Consider the following 25100-nt stretch of genomic DNA (forward strand, 5'->3'; position numbering starts at 1 on the left):
AGACCCCCATTACAACACAGATAATATCTTAGTGTATAAATCACACTTCTCAACACAGTGAACAGGAACAAAACAGATGTTTTGTAGGGGGATGTAGACATTGTTTCGCTTACAAATAGGGCCGACCTCCATACACAACAGGACAATCATGATGTCATTACAAGTCAGACTCCTGATTGTAACACAGATAATGGTTCATTCATTCATAAGTATCACACAAGTATTTTATCATGGCTGAAATCTAACATCCCTGAAGGTTAACCTCTGGTACCCTATAAATTGTAATATAATATTCTGGAATAGTGCTGCTGTTATTGGACAAATAGGTATATACAAAGTCTAGGCTTTGTCAATGCAAATAGATGAAAGATGAATTCTGTTAAAAAGCTTGTTATTAATTATGTATGTATAAGTGTTATATTAATGTGCTTCCTACCAACAGTATTACTTAGATATTTGACATGTACTGTTAGGTATTTGACCTTAAACTATGAAACAGATATTTGACCTCGTACTATGTTATGGATATTTGACCTTGTTCTAAGTTACAGATATTTGACCTTGTACTGTGATACAGATATTTCATCTTGTACTGTGTTGCAGATATTTGATTTTGGACCGTGGTACAGATATTTGACCTTGTACTTTGTTACAGATATTTGACCTTGTACTTTGTTACAGATACTTGACCTTGTACTTTGTTACAGATACTTGACCTTGTACTTTGTTACAGATATTTGACCTTCTACTTTGTTACAGATACTTGACCTTGTACTTTGTTACAGATACTTGACCTTGTACTTTGTTACAGATACTTGACCTTGTACTTTGTTACAGATACTTGACCTTGTACTTTGTTACAGATATTTGACCTTGTACTTTGTTACAGATACTTGACCTTGTACTTTGTTACAGATACTTGACCTTGTACTTTGTTACAGATATTTGACCTTGTACTTTGTTACAGATACTTGACCTTGTACTATGTTATATATATTTCACCTTGTACTATGTTACAGATACTTGACCTTGTACTTTGTTACAGATATTTGACCTTGTACTTTGTTACAGATATTTGACCTTGTACTATGTTACAGATATTTGACCTTGTACTTTGTTACAGATATTTGACCTTGTACTTTGTTACAGATATTTCACCTTGTACTATGTTACATATATTTCACCTTGTACTATGTTACAGATATTTGACCTTGTACTATGTTACAGATATTTGACCTTGTACTTTGTTACAGATATTTGACCTTGTACTATGTTACAGATATTTGACCTTGTACTATGTTACAGATATTTGACCTTGTACTTTGTTACAGATATTTGACCTTGTACTATGTTACAGATATTTGACCTTGTACTTTGTTACAGATACTTGACCTTGTTCTATGTTACATATATTTGACCTTGTACTTTGTTACAGATATTTGACCTTGTACTGTGAATTATGAAGTATCATCTTGACTTTATTATGATTTGATGTTTTTATGTAGACCAGTGACCTTGATCTGTATGTTTACAAATAGTGGCCTTGCAGAAACTGATATAGATAACTTTTACTACTGGTAAAGAGAAGTATTCTTTAAGTAGTGTATTAGTAGTAATTTCCCCTAAATAGCATATGGAATAGGGAAAAAATCAGAGCAGAACTACTTAAGTGTATTTTACTAAACATTTTCAAATCCTTTCCCTCTTTTGAAATCTGACCAAATGTTATGTTAGAAATTTCTCCATCTCAAAAATGTAATATTCCTAAAATTCTATATTAACTCTTTCCTTGATCTGATTTATTCTGATTTATCTGGGCTTTTCTTCACTTCCCATTAGGATGTAATTTTGACCTTGTGCTAAGTTATGAAGGATTTTTTTTTCCATCTTGGTTAGGATTTGATGTTTGTAGACAGTGACCCTGACCTTGCGCTGTGTTAACATAGGATTGTCTTGACTATGTTAGGATTTGATTTTTAGAGGCCACGACCTTGACCTTGTGTTATGATTTATGTAAGATGGTCTTGAAACACTCTGACATAGTTTGTGATTAATGTTTCTTACTGAGAGTACTGTTGACAGATTTTGACCATGGCTTTGTGCTATCTACATTGTGTTATTTTTATTTACAGACGGTGACCTTGACTGTGGGAGAAGATTGTGACACACAGATCTTTGTTATGTATGGAGATCAGATCACCAACAACTCTTGTGCCTCCCGGACAACACATTTTCTCCCAGAAATGTAAGTATACTCTACAAATATACATTCAGATAATGTTAATCCTAGCCTGTCTTATCCAAGCTTACTTCAGCTCAAACTAACTATACAAGTATGTTACTTAAAATAGTTCTGGTAAATCAGCTATTCAAACGATGCAGAATTTCCTTAGAGATGAGACTTAGTGACACATGGATAAGACAACAATTTTAAGAAATATATTGTGATCACATACAATCATTTGTATTATTTTCCATGAAATATATAATTAAAACCAGTAGAAAGACATTTGGGTTTCATGACATAATCTTCATTATGGCATTTCTGCCTTAGGTATTATTAATTACAAATGGACATTTTAAACAGATTCCAGATTTATGTATTGCATGGATCAGAACACTTCTGTCTGTTTTCCAGGTGTGCTATCAACACCAACATCTGTTATCGTTTGTTGGACCTCACTGGACCATTCCAGATCGGAGGGCTTCCTCGGCTTCCCTCCACCTTCCAGATCCAGAACAAGGACTTTGAAGGCTGTATGAAAGATATTTACATAGACAAGGAGCTGCTGGACCTGAACAAATCTGTATCAAATATTGGTACACAGATGGGATGTTCGGAGAAAAAGAACTTCTGTGCCGGAGCTCCCTGTCAGATGGGAGGTCAGTCAACAATTGATCAGGCTGCTTATATATTGTATGATCTTTATGGGTCGTTGATATGATATGAAAGTTTACTTGGGATTGTTGATGTCATGGTTTGCTTATTTCTTTGATTATCTGCTGACCTTACTCAAGGCCGCAGCAAGCATTTTAAAATTTCTATCAACTGTCTTGAAAAATTGTTAGGAGTTCAGTCAGACATTAAATAATGCTGCTATTCTTGACATTTGACCTTTCACCCGGATAATTTCTCTGTGACCTCTAAAATTTCCTTGAATATATCTGTATTATTTACGATTGTTTCTTTAGGTACTTGTGTCAATGGCTGGGGTGTCTACAGATGTGAGTGTCCAAGCAAAGCTGGAAATAAAGACTGTAGTCAAGGTAACTAGATGTAAAATATTGATTTCTTTTTTCTATCCAGTTGACTTGACAATTATACAGAACCTGTTAAATCTAATTCTGAAATATTATGATGTTAAGTTAATGAATTATTGCATTTCTTTTCAATTTTACTCAATTAAATCGGCCTGTATCTGTGATTTTTCATCTGTTGTCAGTCCTTAAACAGTTTTTCTTATCACTGTTTCATTAAACTGGATGGATTTTTTTCAAATTTCATATGTAGATTCCCCTTTGTTCCTAGACGTTGCTGATCAGAAAAACAACATGGCCAACGGGCAGCCATCTTTGATTTTGACAAAAAGATTTATCGTTATTTCTGGAGAAGTACTTCATTGATCTTTTATAAAATAAACACATGTTATTGGTCCCTTGTTGTGCAAGAACAAATGAAGATCAAAAAGTTGTGGGTGCCAAGATCTCTCCAGGATTTTTTGTTTTATTTTCCATTCTGTACATTTACGAACTATAATATAGAGAATTTTTAGTTACATTTGTATTACTTTTTCAGGGATTGACACACCAAAGCGATTGGACGGAAATGGCTTTCTGAAATTCAGTAACAACTCTTTAAGCAGTGTGGAGATCTTTACAACATGGTACAACGGTCTGTCCTTTAGGACACGTGCCGAGTCAGGAGCTCTTATGTATATCACTCTTGTCAACGGTCACTCCATACTTATGCAGGTCATTATCTGGACTATCATTTGTTACCGTTAGCAACAATAGGGCGCTCTTGTTTAAGAGGTTATAATGGATAGTTATCTGTGATCAGCTTTAAGATATGTCTTTTAGAGTGACAACAGGCTTGCCAACAGTTTCTGGCAGTTCCATTTTGTCCAAGTATTTAGTCAAAAGAGGCTCTGTAGACTTCTGTTTCAGAAATATTCTCAATTTCACAATCACCAGCTAGTAAAAAGGTAATTGTAAAGTTACACGTTTCTAATTTTGGGAATCTTAATGATCTACCAGACATGATGAAACTTTGAAACATTGCTTTTTTATTTCAGTTGGTCGATGGCTACGTACATTACAACTACAAAAACGATGATATGACCCAGAACTTCCCCTTCAGTTCTGTCAAGGTCAATGATGGCCAATGGCATTACTTTGAGGTTAGGTGGCAGGATCGTGGTCAGCTACTCTTTCTGCTTGACTATGGACACTGGCAGGTCAGTAGAAAAACCAAACAATTTCCATCACAGATTAATCTCTTTTTTTGGTGTTACAGATTGACTATTTGATAATTGTTTTAACTTTATCCATGGCAAAGGCTGAAAGTCTGAAATAAATTTTAATACTTTGTCAGACAGGGTTGTAGAAACATAGAAGATGGGGAGTGTAATATACACTCTCTAATAGGCTGTAATAGCCTTACAGTTTCAAATACAGGTAGTTTGATGTTATAGTACTACAACCAAGGTATTCTTTCTTCTGCTTCATTATAGAAAGTTGACACAGTTATTGGAGATCTTAAGAACCAGAAGATTGGAGAGATATATGTGGGAGCTGAGAGGATAGGTACAGGGCCTATATCTAAAGGCTTTGTTGGCTGTGTTGAGGTAAGGCTTCGCCATACAAGATGGGTAGATTTACTGTACGTTTGAGGATATGTAGGAACTTAAACTGGTAATGCATTTATTTTGATTTTGTATTTTTGGTGTAATATTTGTATTGTATAACTTCTTGTAGCATCATATGTCAATATTGATTTGATGTGCAGGAAGGATATGTAACATTTTAAAATTGTTCAAAGTTATATTTCAATTCCCCTGAGACTTACAAAAATGAGACATTACTTGTTCTGGTCCATTAACTTTATGGGTAATGAGAGACTTGCGTGGTACATGTATATTGATCAACAACTGATATTTTATTCAATGTTTACATTATTGAAACATAATAGACCCCTGTTTTTCTTTAAGGACATGCGTGTAGGGAACACACCCAGTGCCGTCCTTATGCGTCCCCAAGGTCACAATGTTGCAGATGGCTGCACTGTCACCAACCTTTGTGATGAAAACCCCTGTGCTGCTGGTGCCACCTGTGTTGATAAATGGGGAGACTACTCTTGTATCTGTCCCCCTGGTATGTATTGAACACAAAGTAATATTTTAACTTTTCAAATGATAAAAATTGTATGCCAGACTGGGATTTGCGTGTTGTCAACTCTAGGCACTGTAACTGTAACTTGGTAGACTGTTGTCTCAAAAGTGAAAGAGGTAACATCACTGTGAAAGCAGATCACACAAAATCATTCGATTTCATTTAAAAGCATGCATATGCATAGAAGTTTACTGAATCTAAGATAAATATTTATTTTTGTGATTGAGTAGCTTTCATTATACTGTTATTGTTTGAAATCACAGGGACCCTTGGCCCTCATTGTGATGATATCTGCCAGACTTACAACCCCTGTGAGAACTGGGGTAATTGTCGAGGCCCATCTTTTGGGGAGAACATCAACTACACTTGTGATTGTGGCCTGATGACCAGTGGTGACCACTGTGAAATTGTCACTGAACAGCCGTGTCCAGCTTCGTGGTATGGACACCCCATTTGTGGCCCCTGTAAATGCTCCAGGGATCTCGGCTTCAATCCAGCCTGTAACAAGACTACAGGAGAGTGCTACTGCAAGGTAGGCAACTGGTGCTTTTTTTAAGAACTGCTGCAAAAATATTATAGTAAAGGTGTTAGTGTGGTGAAGCATCTGTCCCATTTGCTCTCTGATTTAGTTTCTGTGCTCCTAATTTATCTTTGTTATTTGAGTCACTGACTTAAAAGTGTGAAAAGTAATGAATATTTCTGCCTCTTTGTAGCTAAAACCTCTCTTTACCTAAATATTTCCGTACTCAAATTACTCTTTTTTAATGATACAGGAAATTGTTTTTCACTTCAGTAGGTAGTTTAGAATATAAAAGCAGGTTTTGATATCTTTTTTTTTCATCAATATTGTAAAAATGATCTAGTATTCATAATCAGCAGGACAAAGAAAGTTCTTGTAGATAAAATATGAAAGTGGCCTTTGAACAGTTGTTATATAGCTAGTACTGTAATGGATTTCTAAACCTGTTTACCAGCAGTTAATATCATAATAGATGTTTAACACAAAGTTTTAATGTTTGAAGGAAAACTACTACCGACCCAAAGGATCAGACTCGTGTCAGAGCTGCAACTGTTACAGTTATGGATCTAAGAATCAGTCTTGTCACCCAATCACGGGTCAGTGCTACTGTATAGACACTGTGATTGGTCGACGCTGTGATCAGTGTGCTAGCGAGTTTGCAGAGGTTAATCTACGGAAAGTTGGCTGTACTGGTAAATAACACATAATTTTTTCCCTTATTTCAATACTCTGATTATGAGAAATAACAAATATTGAACATATTGTTTTACTTATCAATACGTAATTTTGGTAAGCTGGTATAATGCCTAAAAAAAAGTGAAAAATATATCAATATGTAACTTTTGTAAACTTTTATGATACTGACAAAAGGTGAAAAATAACATATCATTTGTGAATCTTTGTCATAACTTCAAATTTGCTTGTTTCAGTGAATTACTACATGTGCCCACGTAGCCACACTGATGGTGTATGGTGGAATAGTGTTTTGTTTGGGAACCACACAGTACAAGATTGTCCTGATGGAGCTATAGGTGGGCATTACATACTCAACATAGATTAAAGCCATAGGGATTGTTTACTATATATTTGATATAATTTCTTCAGATCACAGCTCAGATCATGTATTATCATCACACAGATATCTTTTGAAATGTTATATTTTGATTGATCAGAAACAACATGATTATACTTATACTGTATTGTATATATACTATCACTCCTTGTAGAGACTGATATTAAAGTAAGATTAATGCTTCTAGGTGATGCAAAGAGAAATTGTTCTTTGGATGGGAAATGGTTGGCACCTGATCTGTTCAACTGTACTCATTCTGACTTCCTCTCTCTCCAAACACAGGTGAGTTGGTTGTTTTATTTATGATTCTAATGGTGGTTTGAAGACCACAATATCGCATCAGTAAAGCATTGGATTCAGGTGATTATTAGTCATGTTAGGTTTGATTCCTACCTAGGGCAGTTAGTATTTCTCAGGAAACTGGGTTCATGTAGCATCTTCTGCTGCCATTGTTGGCTCCTTTAGCAAGACATTTTATCCCAAATACTTTGGTTATCATGCGGCGAGTCTCTCGCATGGTATTCAGTGACATAGCCGCCAAATGTTTCAAGGAGATCTCACTTCAAAATTATTCTGCTGTCTACTTAACAATAAACCTAGCTAACATATATACATGGTTGATTATTACAGGATATTTTGAAACTATTGTGTCTTCTGGAATGAAATGTTTCAATGAATTGTGTCTTGATTGGTTATTTAAGCAGTTGATATTTTTTAAATGACAGTTTAAATACCAACAATGTTCATTTGTATGTGATGATTTTGATGTATATTTCTTCAGGTGAACAAGATAGAGTCTGGGGACTTGAAGATCACAACCTTTGTAGCAAAGCAGATAATGAGAAAACTCAGTGAAGCTGTAAGAAAAGCCACACGACTGTTTGGAAATGAAATCAACATTACTTACCGAATTCTTAATCAGACTTTAGCCTATGAGGTCCAACAGACTGGCCTGAGTCTTACCTCAGAGCAGGACAGCACATACTTACAGGTACCATACACAACATTGCTGTTCCCTCAGGGTCATCCTCAGCTGTTGTACCCGACACAATAGACTTTTTATTGTTATATACGACAAAAATTCAGCAGATGATGATTCTTTGTTGGCTCTAATCCTGAAACCAAGGCACAAAGTTCTCGGCTTTTATCAGTTTGATTTATCTGTTGAATCAATGAATCAATAAGATTGAGTTCGAGCTTGAAGTGAATTACCTATAGTACAATCGACTAATGTTGTGTCCTTTACAGAATAATGAAATTTTGTTGTGTCACACAAAGTGAACCAAAATTTGTGTTGTGTTCTAATATTTAAAGAGTATCATAAAATTGTCTTGTCCTAAAGAGCATGTTAAACTTATGTTGTGGTCTATAGAGCATTGTTGTGTTGTTCAGACTGAAGAGCATATTAAGATTGAATTGTCTTGGTGAGCATTATCAAAAATGTGACTATCAAACTGATGTATTTCAGAGTATGCTAGATATTCTAAGTACAGTGATGGACCCACGCTATAATAAGGACTGGCTGGTCATCAACAAAAACTCAGGTGGCATTGCGGAACTGCAGTGGAAACTGGAGAAGTACTTGGCTATTTTATCAGAAAATCTAGCCACCCTTCAGAGTAAACCTTACAGTGTGGTATCGGAGAACATTGGTGAGTCTGAATATTTATGTGTTACAAAATGTTATGGTTAAATTAGAATTGATTAAATTGGAATGAAATGCAATCCAATTTCCTACACAGATATGTTTGTTTACACGAAAACCACCAAATTTATGCCCCTAGCATCACTGAAGAGTCCTAGAAGGTCGGAGCAGCTATAGGGTGCAGCTTGATTTATTGTGTTGCTCTACTGTATCTTACTGTATATTTGTATTAAAACTTGCTGTTAACTTATGTGTCCTTTGTACATTTTATAATAATTCTGACATTACTAATTGACTTTTCTGTTCAAATAGTTCTTGTGATGGACAACTTGTCAGCAGAAAATTTCTCTGGCCAGAGAATCCCAAAGTTTAACAACATAGTGAAACAAGATACCTTTGATGACGATACTTACATACTGCTATCAAAGTCTGTTGTTTCCACGCCCCTTCCCGCAGGTAAGTCAACTTCTTGAGTGTTTACCCTCCCCACAGGTATGTCAACTTCTTGAGTGTTTACCCTCCCCACAGGTATGTCAACTTCTTGAGTGTTTACCCTCCCCACAGGTATGTCAACTTCTTGAGTGTTTACCCTCCCCACAGGTATGCCAACTTCATCAGTGTTTACCCTCCCCACAGGTATGTCAACTTCTTGAGTGTTTACCCTCCCCACAGGTATGTCAACTTCTTGAGTGTTTACCCTCCCCACAGGTATGCCAACTTCTTGAGTGTTTACCCTCCCCACAGGTATGCCAACTTCTTCAGTGTTTACCCTCCCCACAGGTATGTCAACTTCATCAGTGTTTACCCTCCCCACAGGTATGCCAACTTCTTCAGTGTTTACCCTCCACACAGGTATGCCAACTTCATCAGTGTTTACCCTCCCCACAGGTATGTCAACTTCTTGAGTGTTTACCCTCCCCACAGGTATGTCAACTTCTTGAGTGTTTACCCTCCCCACAGGTATGTCAACTTCTTGAGTGTTTACCCTCCCCACAGGTATGTCAACTTCATCAGTGTTTACCCTCCCCACAGGTATGCCAACTTCTTTAGTGTTTACCCTCCCCACAGGTAAGTCAACTTCTTGAGTGTTTACCCTCCCCACAGGTAAGTCAACTTCATCAGTGTTTACCCTCCCCACAGGTAAGTCAACTTCATCAGTGTTTACCCTCCCCACAGGTATGCCAACTTCTTCAGTGTTTACCCTCCCCACAGGTATGCCAACTTCATCAGTGTTTACCCTCCCCACAGGTATGCCAACTTCATCAGTGTTTACCCTCCACACAGGTATGTCAACTTCATCAGTGTTTACCCTCCACACAAGTATGTCAACTTCTTGAGTGTTTACCCTCCCCACAGGTATGTCAACTTCTTCAGTGTTTACCCTCCCCACAGGTATGCCAACTTCATCAGTGTTTACCCTCCCCACAGGTATGCCAACTTCATCAGTGTTTACCCTCCACACAGGTATGTCAACTTCTTGAGTGTTTACCCTCCCCACAGGTATGCCAACTTCATCAGTGTTTACCCTCCCCACAGGTATGTCAACTTCTTGAGTGTTTACCCTACCCACAGGTATGTCAACTTCTTGAGTGTTTACCCTCCCCACAGGTATGTCAACTTCATCAGTGTTTACCCTCCCCACAGGTATGTCAACTTCTTGAGTGTTTACCCTCCCCACAGGTATGCCAACTTCTTGAGTGTTTACCCTCCCCACAGGTATGTCAACTTGAGTGTTTTCCATCCCCACAGGTATGTCAACTTCTTGTTTACCCTCCCCACAGGTATGTCAACTTCTTGAGTGTTTACCCTCCCCACAGGTATGTCAACTTCATCAGTGTTTACCCTCCCCACAGGTATGTCAACTTCTTGAGTGTTTACCCTCCCCACAGGTATGCCCTTATTGAGAGTTGACCCTCCCCACAGGTATGTCAACTTCTTGAGTGTTTACCCTCCCCACAGGTATGTCAACTTCATCAGTGTTTACCCTCCCCACAGGTATGTCAACTTCATCAGTGTTTACCCTCCCCACAGGTATGTCAACTTCTTGAGTGTTTACCCTCCCCACAGGTATGCCAACTTCTTTAGTATTTACCCTCCCCACAGGTAAGTCAACTTCTTTAGTGTTTACCCTCCCCACAGGTAAGTCAACTTCATCAGTGTTTACCCTCCCCACAGGTAAGTCAACTTCTTTAGTGTTTACCCTCCCCACAGTCAAAAGTCAACTTCTCTATTCTTTTACCCTTTCCCACAGGTGTCCCATCAATTATTTTAGATTAAGCACTTGGTATGTACAGTCTAGTATCATGCCTGAAGATTTTTGTGTTATGAATTTAGACTGCTTATGACTAATGTGATCTTTGTTTCTAATATAGATCCATTTGCACCTGTCTTTGAAGCCATCTCATCATCCACAGCATATGTGGGCTTCATCATGTACAAGAATCTTGGAGACATTTTACCAAAGAGATTTGATTCAACTGTCAGGTAGGTGGCCTTTGACCTCTGACCTTTTCTTATTCCGATTTATGTTTTAGTTACATATAATAGATTTATAAGTGTGATATTTCAATGAATTAGAAATACTGTTGAAAATGGTGTTACATTTTCCATGTAAAATGTGATACCGAAATGTATCTTATGCAGTTTTTGTTAAAAAATTTGGTGGTAAGCAGGTTTGTTTAATTTTGCTTTCAGACAAATTGAGGATCGACCTCTGGATGTGAACGCCCCGGTCATCACGCTCCTGGTAAGAGACCAGGGGGAGATTGTGACCGGGGCATTGACTGAGCCTATCAAAATGGTTTTCAAGCAAGATATGACAGTAAACAGGTCCAGCCCACAGTGTGTTTACTGGAAACACAATCCCAACTCGTAAGTACCCTTTTGATTTCAGCTTGATCAATGCTCATGAGCAAGCTAATCCATTCATATCGACTGTGAACATGATCACCAGTTGTGAGGTATCCATTAGTTTACCTTTTTGATGACATGTTTGACCTTGATAAATATCTCCTGTCTTATCCTTTTATAAAGAACTTGTTTGACCTTGATAAATATCTCCTGTCTCGGCCTTTTATAAAGAACTTGTTTGACCTTGATAAATGTCTCCTGTCTTGGCCTTTTATAAAGAACTTGTTTGGCCTTTTATAAAGAACTTGTTTGACCTTGATAAATATCTCCTGTCTTGGCCTTATCCTTTGAACTTATTTGACCTTGTTAGGTACGTGGCGGAATGGTCAACCAATGGCTGCGAGATGACTGATCGGTATGAAAGAGAAATCCTTGATGGCAATGATCCTCCCAAACTACAGATATTCATCGAGTGCTCCTGTGATCACATGACCTCTTTTGGTGTACTCATGGATGTAGCAGATTCCGAGGTATCAATTTAAAACAAAAAGAATTTTGATATGTTGAATTTCAGAATTAAGTTTCATATGATTGATTTGTTTCTTTAATAGTCATTGTGTTATCTCAGCAAAGAAAAGGGGTGTTATTTCTGAACTGAAATACTACTTGCTATAAACACATCTGTATTGTGTATTGATCTTGATTTTGAAGAGAGAGAAAAAAAGATCCCTGAAAGTGTTAAAAACACTGATAATATTCTACCATACAGTTCAAATATGTGTCCTGATTTTGATATGTTTATGTGAACTGAAAAGTTTATCCAATCTCTTTTAATGTCTTCACTATTGCAGTATGTTGCCAAGGGTGCCATTTCTCTGGAAGTGATCAGCTTTATTGCCATAGCGATAGCATTAATCTGTCTGTTTGTGGCATTCTTCATCTTCATGTGCTTCAAACATCTTCAGAGTAATGCAAATAGTATTCTTATCAACCTCATCTTCACCATCTTTATCTCGGACCTTGCGTTTATCTCCGGAGTGTATAGAACGGAACTAGAGGTGAGGTTTCGGTTTTAAAATACCAAAGATTCTTTGAGATCTTTATACTGCTTTTTTTATCCATTGATAGAAACACCAGGAAAACAGTTTTAATTTTCTGAAAGTGTGATACTCTGACGTGTATTTAAGATTACCTTGGCTTCATTGTAATGTGATTTATGATTTATGTATTACAGCTGTTCTGTCGGTTGGTGTCTATATCGCTGCACTACTTCTACTTGTCGGCTTTCTCCTGGCTGTTTGTTGAGATGTTGCACCTGTACCGTCGTATCACGGAGATCAGGGACATTAACTATGGTTCCATGAAGTTTTACTATCTCATTGGATACGGTACGGACAATTTAGTCTTCATTTATTCCATGTGGATAAACAGTATATTGTCAACAAACGACATCTATGATGATAAAACGAGTAATATAACCAATTAACATTGGGTATGATTGTATTACGATTATCATGGTACTTTTTGAGAAGGACTTAATATGATACGTTTTATTTATAGTGATACCAGGCATCATAGTTGGTCTGTCTGTCGGCCTGTACACAGATGGCTATGGCGGCTCACAGTTGTAAGTATTTACGGGAAATTCTCTCATTACACGTTATTGAGAACTTGCATGCAGATGTCAAAAACCTCCAAACTGATTTAAAAGAAATTCATGCCGCCTTCAAATGTTTGAATGGTATGATAGAATGTATTCTCATGGACTATCTTATGATGCTTGAAGCAAATCATAATGAGATATCATAAGCTTTGTTTTAAATTTTTAATCTGAAAGATTTTTTAGGGACATATAAAGTGTGTAAAAATCCTGTTTGTACATATCGTGTCAGCTCTTGACCATGTTTTTGTGTTTACAGTTGTTGGCTGGACATGGCTCAGGCCTTCATTTGGAGCTTTGCTGGGCCAGTAGTAGTAGGAGTGTTGGTAAGTAGTGCTATTATGAGTATTAATTTGTTCTGAGATGATTGGCTTGTCTGGTGATAACATACTTGTCTTTCACCTCAATCAGACATGAAAAGGTATTGGTCACCTGCCTAACCACGACCCTATCCAAGCCAACAAGTATGTTTTTTTCACAATTGATGTAAAATAGATAAATATAATGAACTTAAAGATGGATTTATATGGTAAATCTAAAAACATTTAATTACAGTACTTTAAAAAGTGAAAAGTTTGCCTTCATATTTTGTCTTAGCTGTTGAACAAGGGTATGAATTCCACACATATTAAACAAATGCAATGAAGTTTTACAGAAAATAAACCAACATTTGATAATTAAGCAGATTGTGCTATGATACTCTAAGAGTATCAGGACTAAAGGTCTGAAAATCCAGATAGTCAAACGATATTACTATGATCAACTAAAGGGGATTTAAAGTGGGTCCCTATGATTTACTCAGTCCGGATCTGTCTCTATATGTAGAAATGACCAGTACATGTATCTCTATTACAGGTGATTATCCTAACATTTATACTGGCTCTGAAGGCAAGTTTTAGAGAAAAAGTCCATGTCAGCGACATTGTAGGATTCAGGTGAGTTATTCTAAATTTAAACCCACATTTTTAATGTACAGCTTAATGGCATTCATGCATAGTCATTCTAAGAGAATTTCACCTTGTAACATACAAGATAAAGTTCTGTCCTGATGTTGGTGATAAAGATTTCACCAATTTACATGGTGTTTGTTGTTTTTATCATTGAAAAAAATAGAAATGCATAAAATTTCTTAAATCAAACCACTTAAAATTTATATATGTAAGGAGAATTGTGAAGTCTGGTTTCTTAGAATGAAATGCATGAAAATTAATATTTCTTTTAAAAACTAATTTCATTCAATAACTAAATTGGTTACATTTGGTTTTCAGGGCTCGTATTTTCTGTGGCCTTGCCATCCTTCTGTTGTTGGGCGTCACCTGGATACTGGGCCTTGTCTCCGTCAATTACAACATGGTGCCCCTTCATTACGCCTATGCCATCTTCTCATTGGCTGAAGGTGGTTTCATATTTGTGGCCTATATTGTTGGTGATAAAAAGGTAGGGAAGCTGAGACACCTCCAAAAAAGTGTTATTATAGTTAGTCTGCAATAACAATACTGGATAGGATAGTCTCAATTTTACACAGATAACATAATTGTTGTATTAAATTCAATGTATGTCTGAAAAGCTGTTTATCAACACAGAAACATTTAAACATGAAATATCCAGTAAATGTATACACTTTTAGCTAAATCTAGAATGAAAACAAATTTTGATTTCTCAATCAATAGGTTTTTTTTTTCAATTTTATTCAGAGGGGCTGTTAACATAGTTTCCTATTGGGCGTTGTCCCATATGGTTGGGTTATGTCCCTTGGGGTTTACTGTCAACATGATTGTCCATTTATTTTACTCTAACTAATTGCTTTATGATACCTTAGCATGAAACTCCCTTTAGCATGCCACAGACTAATGTTTTAATATGTGTGTTCTAAGCCTGTTTTACATTGCATTATGATTCTCCGGATCTGTCCATTGGTCTGTGTATGAAGCATGTGAATGTGTTCTTTAACAGGTGCGACTTCAACTAAAGAAGCAGTGGTACAAATGTCAAGGCAAGAAGCTAGAAATGGCCGAGAACTTGGGCGCCACAAGAAGCTCGGTACTGTCTTCATTTACTCCTACTATCGGGTGTATCTGTTGAGTTTATTGGTTGTGTAGCACATGACAAGAGTGTCGGATGATGTATTTTAATTGTGTTTTGGTAACATAACCTAGCATGTCATGGTACTCTGGTCATTCACAGACAAATTTTTATTTAGACATTAAACTAACTTATAGTTAATTGATCTACATGCATGTATGTTTACATTTAATATAGATAACGTCAAACTAGTCTTTGCATGTAAACATGAATGGAATTATAAAATATTTTCTGAAAAAACAATTAACATAATATTAAAAGTCTACTGTTGAAAAGTTTGATTAAATACTAGACTTAGAGTGTGTTTTATTTGTATCTGATTTGTGTATGTATCACATACTGTGAAAGCTTGCAATAGACATGGTTGTGCAGTTCGTGTGGTTGGCTGTGAAGTTGTAGAGTGTAATTTTAACAAGCCTCAGCAAGTTAAAAATATGATAAGCTTGCTGTACAGAATAATGACCATAGTTGTTTATAATTTCTAGTATCCTGTATCACTTTCCTACAATATACATGATAAGTTGATATAGAAAATAACCCAAATTAATGTCAAGGAATGGTGTTTGTGTAGAGGATTTTAACCCCATTCAACATTCTTGTGATATATTGTGCATATACACAAAGCATTTGCATGGTTTTACTTGTTGAACACTGAAGATACAATTATACTACTATTTTATGAGATACAAATATTGACTGATATCATACCTGTTACAGAGATCTGCATTGGCCTATCGCACAGACAATTCAATGGATGGTTGTCTAAACAGGACGATGAATGTTGGTATATCTACAACGTCGACGACAAGTCGATCAACCAGTAAGAGTTCCGGAGGTCTGTACAAGGGTGAGGACTATCTACGTAGTACCAGTACTTCTACCTCTGGCCACGTTCCTTCTGAAAGCTTGTATCCCCCTAACGCTGGGATTCCACCCTATGGATACGACCTCAAGGCTTATCACGAAAAAAGACCAAACGGCAGTAAGTCGTGTTGGTTTTTTTGTGTTCCGCATTGATCCACCAAAGTCATTTACAAATTTTATCAGTCCCTTTCAAAATTATTTAAAAAACTGCTTTACTCCAATATCAAACGAGTTTCTTTAGTTTAGTCCCCCAGGATATTTGTTTGGTACAGTATACTGATAATCTTTTGCTTTCACTTTGATGAAGTGGTGAAAATAAAATATGGAAATTGATAATTGATAATGACTTTCTGGTTCCTAAATATTAGATAGTGAATTTAATACTGCAAAAATGAATAGTTGTATAGGAGAGTGGAAATAGGATTTTGAGAACATCTACAAGATTAAGCATAGATTAAGTTAGCATATCTATAACTTGTTATGTTACTGTAGAACTTCTCGTCTGCATCCACTCTGCTTTTACCTGACATAGTTATAGACCTTGAATTATGTAGATAGCTTTATAACAATTTTTTCTTCTTTATGCTTCACAAAGGATGGTAGTATAGGTTTACTAAAACAACATTTTGTGTTTCCCTTTTTTCACAATTTCACAATTTATTCATCACTGCTGACAGGAATCCCCAACTTTTTAAGTAGTCCAGACTGTTTTGATTAAATGGGAGAAGCAATCTTTAAATTGACTGATTCCTAGAGGTTAAGTCAGACTAATTTGACACAAATTGTATGAGAGAATCTAATATTAATTTTATCAGTTGTTAGAGAGGGTCGCAAATTTTTTTGATTGTTTATTAGAGGGAACCCTGGACTTCTTGTTTTTTGACTGATCATCAGAGGGAATCTTGTACTATGTTGATTCATTTTCAAAGGGAATCCCTGAATTTTTTGACTGATTGTCAGAGGGAATCCCTGAATTTTTGACTGATTGTCAGAGGGAATCCCTGAATTTTTGACTGATTGTCAGAGGGAATCCCTGAATTTTTTGACTGATTGTCAGAGGGAATCCCTGAATTTTTGACTGATTGTCAGAGGGAATCCCTGAATTTTTGACTGATTGTCAGAGGGAATCCCTGAATTTTTTGACTGATTGTCAGAGGGAATCCCTGAATTTTTGACTGATTGTTAGAGAGAACCTCAGTTTATCTTGACTGATTGTTAGAAGGAATCCATTTAATATTTTTAATTGAGGGAATTTCTTATAAATCAGAATTTTCACTTCCAGCTAATGATCACCTGGACGGCCCAAATAAACGATCAGGGAATGACTCGGACTCTGACAGTGATGGGTCCGTAGGACGTGCTAGCCTCAGTTTGGCATCAAGTCACTCCTCAGATGATGAAGATGATGTTGCATTCACATGGGAAAAAGAAATACCTCTAAATCAAAAAGTTGGTGAGTTGGTACAGCATTTAGAGATTAATATATCTAGTTTCAGTGTAAAGATTCTAAACATGTGTCTTAGTTAATGACTCCTAAATTGATAACAAAATATTATCCCATTTCAGAGGAAGCCAAAGAACAAGCAAGGAAGAAAAAGAAAGAAATGGATGATGCTGAAAAACAGAAAAATAATGCCAATACAAGTAAGATATTCACAGATGTATGATACAAGTAGGATATTCACAGATGTATGGTCATGATCCTGAACCTGTACATACCTGGTTGTAGCTTTCTTTGTAAAAAGATTTTTAAAGTTGCAGAGATAAAACACTGTTAGAGCTACTAGGGTCAGTTGTCTAAACTTTTAAAAGATTTACAGAGCTTACTGTTTGTTCATTTGGTACCTTGTTATATTTTCAGCTATTGTGAACATGTCATGAAACATCAGGCCTGTGATCCAGGCCCATGTGGCTTCTTGTAACATTGGGATTTGCCTACAGTTACCTGTTACTTTAGTACATAAACTGTGTTCTGTTTACAGTAAACCCACCACTGTACAGTCAAATACAACAACAACAACAGTATGGTCATTGGCCAGGAGACCCGAACTTGTCTGGATTCCAGTTCACAGAGTCTGAAGACTATCGTCAGTCAGACCAAGTCACCATGTCTAGCGTACCTCCAGATGTAACACTGCCTGCACAGGAGCTTCAAGGTAGTAAAAAGGCTGCCAATTACGTAAAGATGGGGATGATGCTCAGATAACCATGGCAACTGTTTCTGTTTAGCTTATGGCCAGTTTATATAACTGTATATTTATCAGTAATTTGAATTTCATGATGTTGTCATTTGTCATTTTCTTACAAAATATCGCATTGATTTTGACAATCGACTTTGTACCTTCTAAGGCTGCATTTCAGACAGTAATTTCAGTATTGGTGATTTCACGAATCAAACAAGTTGAAAACTGCGTTGTTTTCAGAACAGTAATTAAAAAGATGTAGCAATCATTTCTGTACAAAGTTTATACAATATCATACCCATTGGTTGTGAAATAATTTATAACAAGAATTATTGTACATACGCTTTATGTAAATAAACCGTTTCTGTAGAGTTTCTATTCGTACACATTGTACATAACATGGATTTACATATTAACATGATGCAAAAGTTGTGACCGAGAGAATTAATATCTGACAGAAGTGGAAATATCTATCAATCATGCATCTTCTGAAAGCTGCTAATCTCCATAACTTATTGTGCATGTGTTTCCTAATATATCCGGTTCCTCTGTAAAATGTACATGCTTTGTCATGTGAAAATTTTTGTGCATTTTCCAATTTAAGTAAAACTGACACATTCACAAAATTTAAGTAAAACTGACACATTCACAAAATTGCTGTTGAAAAGAATGTTCAGAAAATGCTTTTTCATCCATTTTAATTATGTCCAATGCTTATGGTATATAAAGTGCTAAAATTATATCCGGGCAAATATTTACGTTACGATATTCAACTGTTTTAAGCCTAAAAACTACTTATGTCATGTAGAAACCTCTGAAAATTGATAAGGCATTTCCAAAAACTTCACAACCATGCGAGTACCACTTGAAAGTATGTTAAAAAGTACAGTATTTACATACACTCCTGGTTCACTTACCTGAGCACTGTAATTATAGGATACCTGAGCACTGTAATTATAGGATACAGTATTTCTACCTTTCTAGTCAGTCTTTATAATCTCAAAATTATTTTAACATAGATTTATTTATGACCATTCCATATCAGTGCTAGAGATATAACATAACCTTTTAGCCTGTATCCATTATATTTGTTTGCTTAAACACAGTTAAAAAGTTTTGAGAAGGGAGAAATTTTATATGTATAAGTATCAGCTGTTCTCTTTTCAATTTGCATACCAATAATTCAGTTAATAATTTATAATTATTTCTGTAAATGATTCTTGCTCTGATATTGTTGGCAAACACTGTCAGATTTAAACATTCTTGTTAAAATAAGATATGAAACAAGTCACAGAAAACAGATTAGATATCTTTGTCGTTAAAAAGTATGATTTGAGTAGGGATATTTTGGGTTTAAGCAAACAATATTAAGTTTTACATCTGTTTTGTGTGTAGCATGTTCTGAATTGTTTAATATATATATATACACTCTTTGTCTGCTTTAAATTACAAATTGATAATTCACACTTCATCTGTCTTTTACTTCAAGCTGAGCATGCGAGATATTTCTCTCAACCATCAACAATTTGTCAGAACAATTTTATCTCTTCCCAATGTTGGCATGTATGTTATTTTGCTTGGAAAAGTCGTCCGTAATTTTTGTACTTGTTTTCCTTTTTGCTCACATTTATGTGTATTTACAGCTTTTTTGATGACATCCAGTTTAACAAATGTTCATTACCCGGTGTATTTTGACCAAATTATGAAAAAATTTATGTGCATGGAAGTAAAAGATATTGGTGGATGAAGCTTTCTAACCAAAATTTCATTCCTGGTAGACTGATATGGAAATTTGAACAAGTTAAACCATGTTATCTTGTCAGAGGTCATTCCAGAGAAGGATGTTTGAAACTAAAATTTGCACTCTTGAAATATTAAAATTCGAGGAAAAAATTGTTATAGGTATGGCAGATTTAAAAAGGTTGCAAACCTAAAGTCACTCTGGAATAAACTCTGTACTATGCATTTTCTCAGTTACATACAGCAACTGTAAATGTCTTTGAATTTCACTTAAGAAAAATATTTGTTGGAAAATAACTTTTGTGTCAATGGCATATGATTGTCAAAAAGATTGAGAAGAGAGAGATATTCATAGACATTTACATGATGTAACTTGTTCAATATTGGTGTTTCATCATATCATAGCTAGTCGCAGACCGTTATTGCCTACTTTTCTCTTGTAACAGCTAGTCACAGGGACTATATTATGCCGCCAGTGCGGACAGACAGTCTGTTGAATGACTCGAGCAGTAGTAATACTCATGGACCTTTTCACCCCCCTCCAGACCCTCGCGTCAAGGTGCAGGTCCTAACTCATAATGGAAGTATATCCTCCGATTCAGAGTAAGTACTCAGACACTAGGTTGTCTGTGATGGTCTAGAGTAAGTACCCAGACACTAGATTGTCTGTGATGGTCTAGAGTAAGTACCCAGACACTAGATTGTCTGTGATGGTCTAGAGTTAGAGTCCAGACACTAGATTGTCTGTGATGGTCTAGAGTAAGTACCCAGACACTAGATTGTCTGTGATGGTCTAGAGTAAGTACCCAGACACTAGATTGTCTGTGATGGTCTAGAGTTAGAGTCCAGACACTAGATTGTCTGTGATGGTCTAGAGTAAGTACCCAGACACTAGGTTGTCTGTGATAGTCTAGAGTTAAGAGTCTAGACACTAGATTGTCTGTGATGGTCTAGAGTAAGTACCCAGACACTAGATTGTCTGTGATGGTCTATAGTAAGTACCCAGACACTAGATTATATGTGATGGTCTAGAGTAAGTACCCAGACACTAGATTGTCTGTGATGGTCTAGAGTAAGAGTCTAGACACTAGATTGTCTGTGATGGTCTAGAGTAATTACCCAGACACTAGATTGTCTGTGATGGTCTAGAGTTAGAGTCCAGACACTAGATTGTCTGTGATGGTCTAGAGTAAGTACCCAGACACTAGATTGTCTATGATGGTCTAGAGTAAGTACCCAGACACTGGGACGATGGATACCAGGTTCTTACATCAAATATTATTTGCTGTGAATCTGAAAATATAATACTGACAGATTGTGATAACTATTTTAAAAGATGTACTTATCTGGTACAGTGGAGATCAGAGGACAAGTCATCTCTGATGATATTGAACATTACTTCATACAGATATCCAGCAAAAATTGGATAAAATGTAAAGTTGTGCTATATTTCACTGAAGCTTGACCTGTTTTATTTTGTCATGATTTACATATGCAATTTTGTTTTTGCTTTGAAGTTTATATTTTGACTTGTTCATTACTGCACGTTGCACTTTTTTTCACCTTTTTTGGTGTATTTGTTGTTACATTCATGTTTTGAATTATCACTGTTTGGAAGCATGTATATATTCTTTAGTTGGGAAGTGTGAACTGGGAAATTGATGTTGTGTGTCCTGTAATCTAAACCTTCTCAGTATTTCTTCTATCTGTATCGTACTGCGACTTGTAATACAGGTGTACCATCACAGAAGTTGATATCATAATGTAATACTGTATCAGGGAGGCAGTTACTGGTAATAAGGCTTTCTGACAATTTCATTTTGGGAAATCAAATTAAGAGCCGGAGCTAGCCCTGATTATTACTATACATGTATACATTGCTGTTCAGTTAATATATATTTTTTTCATTTCAAAAGGCCATAAGTTCACTTTTGACTTTCAAGACGTTATTTGTATTTAGATATTTTGGGCTTCTTGCGAAATTAAAATAGTGGTAGTATATTTCTCCAAGAGTAATATCAATTTACATACAGGACACACAAGTGGCATTATAACCCGCAGGAAATCCCTATATAATATGATTTAATTATTATGTTGCACTTTGCATGTTGCATGATATGTTGTTGTACATCGGTGTCTTGTTTCTTCCTCCACAGATGCAGCCACGAAACCTCTGTATGACAGTGCATGTCCACATGATATCAGCATGGTAACGTGATCTTTTGCCAGAGTATTGGACAAGGGTCGTGCATTTACAGACCTGGATTACTTAGTGAACATCCAGTTACAATAATTTGATCTCAGCTGTCCAAAATTTTACCATTATCTCATTAACATTTTTGTATTCGTTGTCACATTCATCAAATCTTCATTATAAATTTCTTCATAAATGTCATTATTTCACCATGACTTGCATAATCACTCAGAATTAACTAGCCAATATATCTACAAATTAAGAGAAATGAAATCCTTATGTACATGTTAAATACTTTGATGAGAAATGTAAAATATATAGAATTTTTGTATGTTATGCCAGTTAATTTTTGTGACACTTTAAACTGTAATGGTAACGTATATACCGGTAGAACAGGTTCCCCATATGATGTGGGAAGTAAAATGTCTGTAATATATGACAGTCCTGTGGTTAGGACTTCTTTGTGTGTGCTCAGTATTTAATCTGTATTGTCCAAGACCATCCTAGTCGTGTATTTAATTCATGATGTAACAAGAGTGGAAGAAAATGAGAGTCTGATACAGAAGTCTTGAAGTAAGAAGCAGAAACTGAGAAACTAAAAAAAATTATTGAATTGTGTAACAGGTAGAAGCATTTCAATAAACATAGATTTGTCAAATATTTTGAAAAAAAAAAACTCAAAATATGAAGCATCAATTCATAATCCATTTCATTCCTTCGAATTATTGCACACTGAATACCAAAGATTGACGGTCTGCTTAGATATTGGTGTCCTGCTACATCATCGTCAATGATTATCATTCCAGTGAACCATTTCTGTAACATGTATCAATATATTGGATACAACCCAGTGCCATGTTAATGCAGCAAGGAATTGGATTTTTTTGGTGCTTTAAATTCAAGTTTTGCAATTACATGTCAGGAATATAATCCAGATGACCTTATATAACCTTTGCAGTTTGTTTTAAAGACAAAGCTGATCTTGTGTTGTATGTAGGTAAGATTGTGTACAGTTAGCGGCCATATTTATCAATTTATACAATTAATCCATAATAGGTTGTTTATTTATAACTTCCTACACTTTAAGAAATCCATATAAGGACAATTATGCAAATTTAAACATTCTTGATTCTTTAAATACATCTAATACAATCATTTTGCGTCCAGTATTGTTTTTTTGATTTCTAGATCTTTGTATTTCTATCCTCGTAGGTTTTGAGTAGTTTTCCATTGTAGTTTGTACACAGTATGTATCAGTATTACAATATAAATATACTATTTCATTCATCAACTCCGGAGATACAACAAACTCTTATTTTGGTCACATATCACTTGTGTTTTCTTGACTGATTAGCCATTTTCAATATACCAGGTACTTTATATTTTACTCCAGCAATTTTACACCATGTTGGTAATGTAATGTATGCATTACTATGGGGGAAAACCATCACAAATAAGGTCTCATTTGCTGATACTGTGTAGTTGGTAATATTTGGAGATTGAATATCACCATGTTCACAATCATCAAAGATTGCATGAAATTAAGTACCGTTAAATAAAAGTATAGGCAATTGATGTTACAAACTTAATATCAGTGTAGACATGCATGTATTTGATGCCCATGAACAAAAGGACAACTACAAAATATTAGCCCTGCAAAATTTAACAATATTTTTATACTGCATATAACAGGAGAGCTGTGAGTTCTTGGATCAATTTGTAGTGATGAGAGTAGATTTACTGCGATAAAATCAAAACTTGGCATTGAAGAACAAATATTGGTACACATATACATCATGATGTATGGGAGGGCGAGGGGAATTCTACTTGATTTTGAGATCTTGACGACATTTATAGACATTTTCCAGTACAAAGACTCAAAATTAAATAGGTCATCATAGACTTGTAAATGCTGGAAACCAAAATCGTGTTCCTTGACTAGTTTTTAGATCTACCATTACATATTAATGATTTCTCTATATTACATAGTAAAACAAAGAAAATTCACTTATCTAAATCCGGTATCAAATTTTCTTTTTTTCTACAATTTTTTTCTTCACAATTTGATAATTGCCTTTTAAATGCTTGTCTGTGATGAAGTGATGTATGAGAATTTTTACTGCATTATGTATGTGTATTATGCTATATTTGTATATGTGGAACAAATAATTTGTCAGTATGTATGGAATATGTTGTGTACAAATTGTCACACATTTTATATATATATATGTAACTATATAAATCCATGTGAGAAAGGTGTAATTTATTATTGATACCGTCTGAGGATCAATAGATCAAATGTATACACAAATGTACAGTTTTATAAATGTGCTTGTTTTTAGGGCCCTGTACGTTTTGTACAGAACGTCTGTTTTTATAGAAAAATATGAAAAATTAAAAATTACTGAATTGCACTCTTTTGTTTTTAGTTATTTTTAGGTCACCGAAGACAAAGTCTCATGGTGGCTTATTCTAATCACCTTCATCCAGCGTCGTGTGTCTGTAAACAATTCAACATTTTTTACTTATTCTCGAAAACCCCTGATCTGATTTCCATGAAATTTTGCATAAACCTTTCCTGACCTAAGTTGAACAAAAATTGTGATGTATACAGTCTCCATCCTCCAGGGGCCTGAGGGGCAGGACCAAAAGGGGTCAAATTGACTCAGATTTCAAAACATTCTTCTTAATACCCAGATGTGGTAGAATCAAATACTCTTCATGAATGGAAGCATTTTAAGGTGCTTTACCAAAATTGTGAATTTCATGGCCCCAGGGTCTCCCATTAAATCTTTGGGGAGAGGGTAAAGTTAACTATAGTTTATATAGGAAAACTAAATGTTTGAGCACAGTTTAATTTCTATTGGAAATATTTCAAACTTGGTTGATCCTGACAGAC

General features: G+C 35.6%; 1 protein-coding gene across 1 annotated transcript in view; it reads left to right on the forward strand.

The window, feature by feature from the left end:
- LOC132549273 (cadherin EGF LAG seven-pass G-type receptor 2-like) overlaps positions 1 to 24615 on the forward strand; it is a 62239-nt gene extending 37624 nt beyond the window's left edge. Inside the window, exons 7-36 of the mRNA XM_060213190.1 lie at positions 2133 to 2245; positions 2639 to 2883; positions 3193 to 3267; positions 3797 to 3972; positions 4296 to 4457; positions 4734 to 4847; positions 5211 to 5373; positions 5655 to 5923; positions 6414 to 6603; positions 6841 to 6942; positions 7171 to 7265; positions 7765 to 7974; positions 8452 to 8635; positions 8941 to 9084; positions 11001 to 11112; positions 11323 to 11499; positions 11849 to 12008; positions 12330 to 12536; positions 12713 to 12866; positions 13039 to 13105; positions 13398 to 13464; positions 13994 to 14073; positions 14407 to 14575; positions 15092 to 15178; positions 15938 to 16202; positions 17367 to 17537; positions 17651 to 17728; positions 18067 to 18243; positions 20454 to 20610; positions 22164 to 24615. Of these exons, the coding sequence (XP_060069173.1) occupies positions 2133 to 2245; positions 2639 to 2883; positions 3193 to 3267; positions 3797 to 3972; positions 4296 to 4457; positions 4734 to 4847; positions 5211 to 5373; positions 5655 to 5923; positions 6414 to 6603; positions 6841 to 6942; positions 7171 to 7265; positions 7765 to 7974; positions 8452 to 8635; positions 8941 to 9084; positions 11001 to 11112; positions 11323 to 11499; positions 11849 to 12008; positions 12330 to 12536; positions 12713 to 12866; positions 13039 to 13105; positions 13398 to 13464; positions 13994 to 14073; positions 14407 to 14575; positions 15092 to 15178; positions 15938 to 16202; positions 17367 to 17537; positions 17651 to 17728; positions 18067 to 18243; positions 20454 to 20610; positions 22164 to 22188 (4395 nt within the window). The 3' untranslated portion in view covers positions 22189 to 24615. The remainder of the gene's footprint in view (positions 1 to 2132; positions 2246 to 2638; positions 2884 to 3192; positions 3268 to 3796; positions 3973 to 4295; positions 4458 to 4733; positions 4848 to 5210; positions 5374 to 5654; positions 5924 to 6413; positions 6604 to 6840; positions 6943 to 7170; positions 7266 to 7764; positions 7975 to 8451; positions 8636 to 8940; positions 9085 to 11000; positions 11113 to 11322; positions 11500 to 11848; positions 12009 to 12329; positions 12537 to 12712; positions 12867 to 13038; positions 13106 to 13397; positions 13465 to 13993; positions 14074 to 14406; positions 14576 to 15091; positions 15179 to 15937; positions 16203 to 17366; positions 17538 to 17650; positions 17729 to 18066; positions 18244 to 20453; positions 20611 to 22163) is intronic.
- Positions 24616 to 25100: the final 485 nt, after the last annotated feature.

This window comes from Ylistrum balloti, unplaced genomic scaffold, assembly GCF_031769215.1.
Source record: "Ylistrum balloti isolate Yb309-2 unplaced genomic scaffold, AGI_CSIRO_Ybal_v1 Utg370052, whole genome shotgun sequence".
Classification (NCBI taxonomy): domain Eukaryota; kingdom Metazoa; phylum Mollusca; class Bivalvia; order Pectinida; family Pectinidae; genus Ylistrum; species Ylistrum balloti.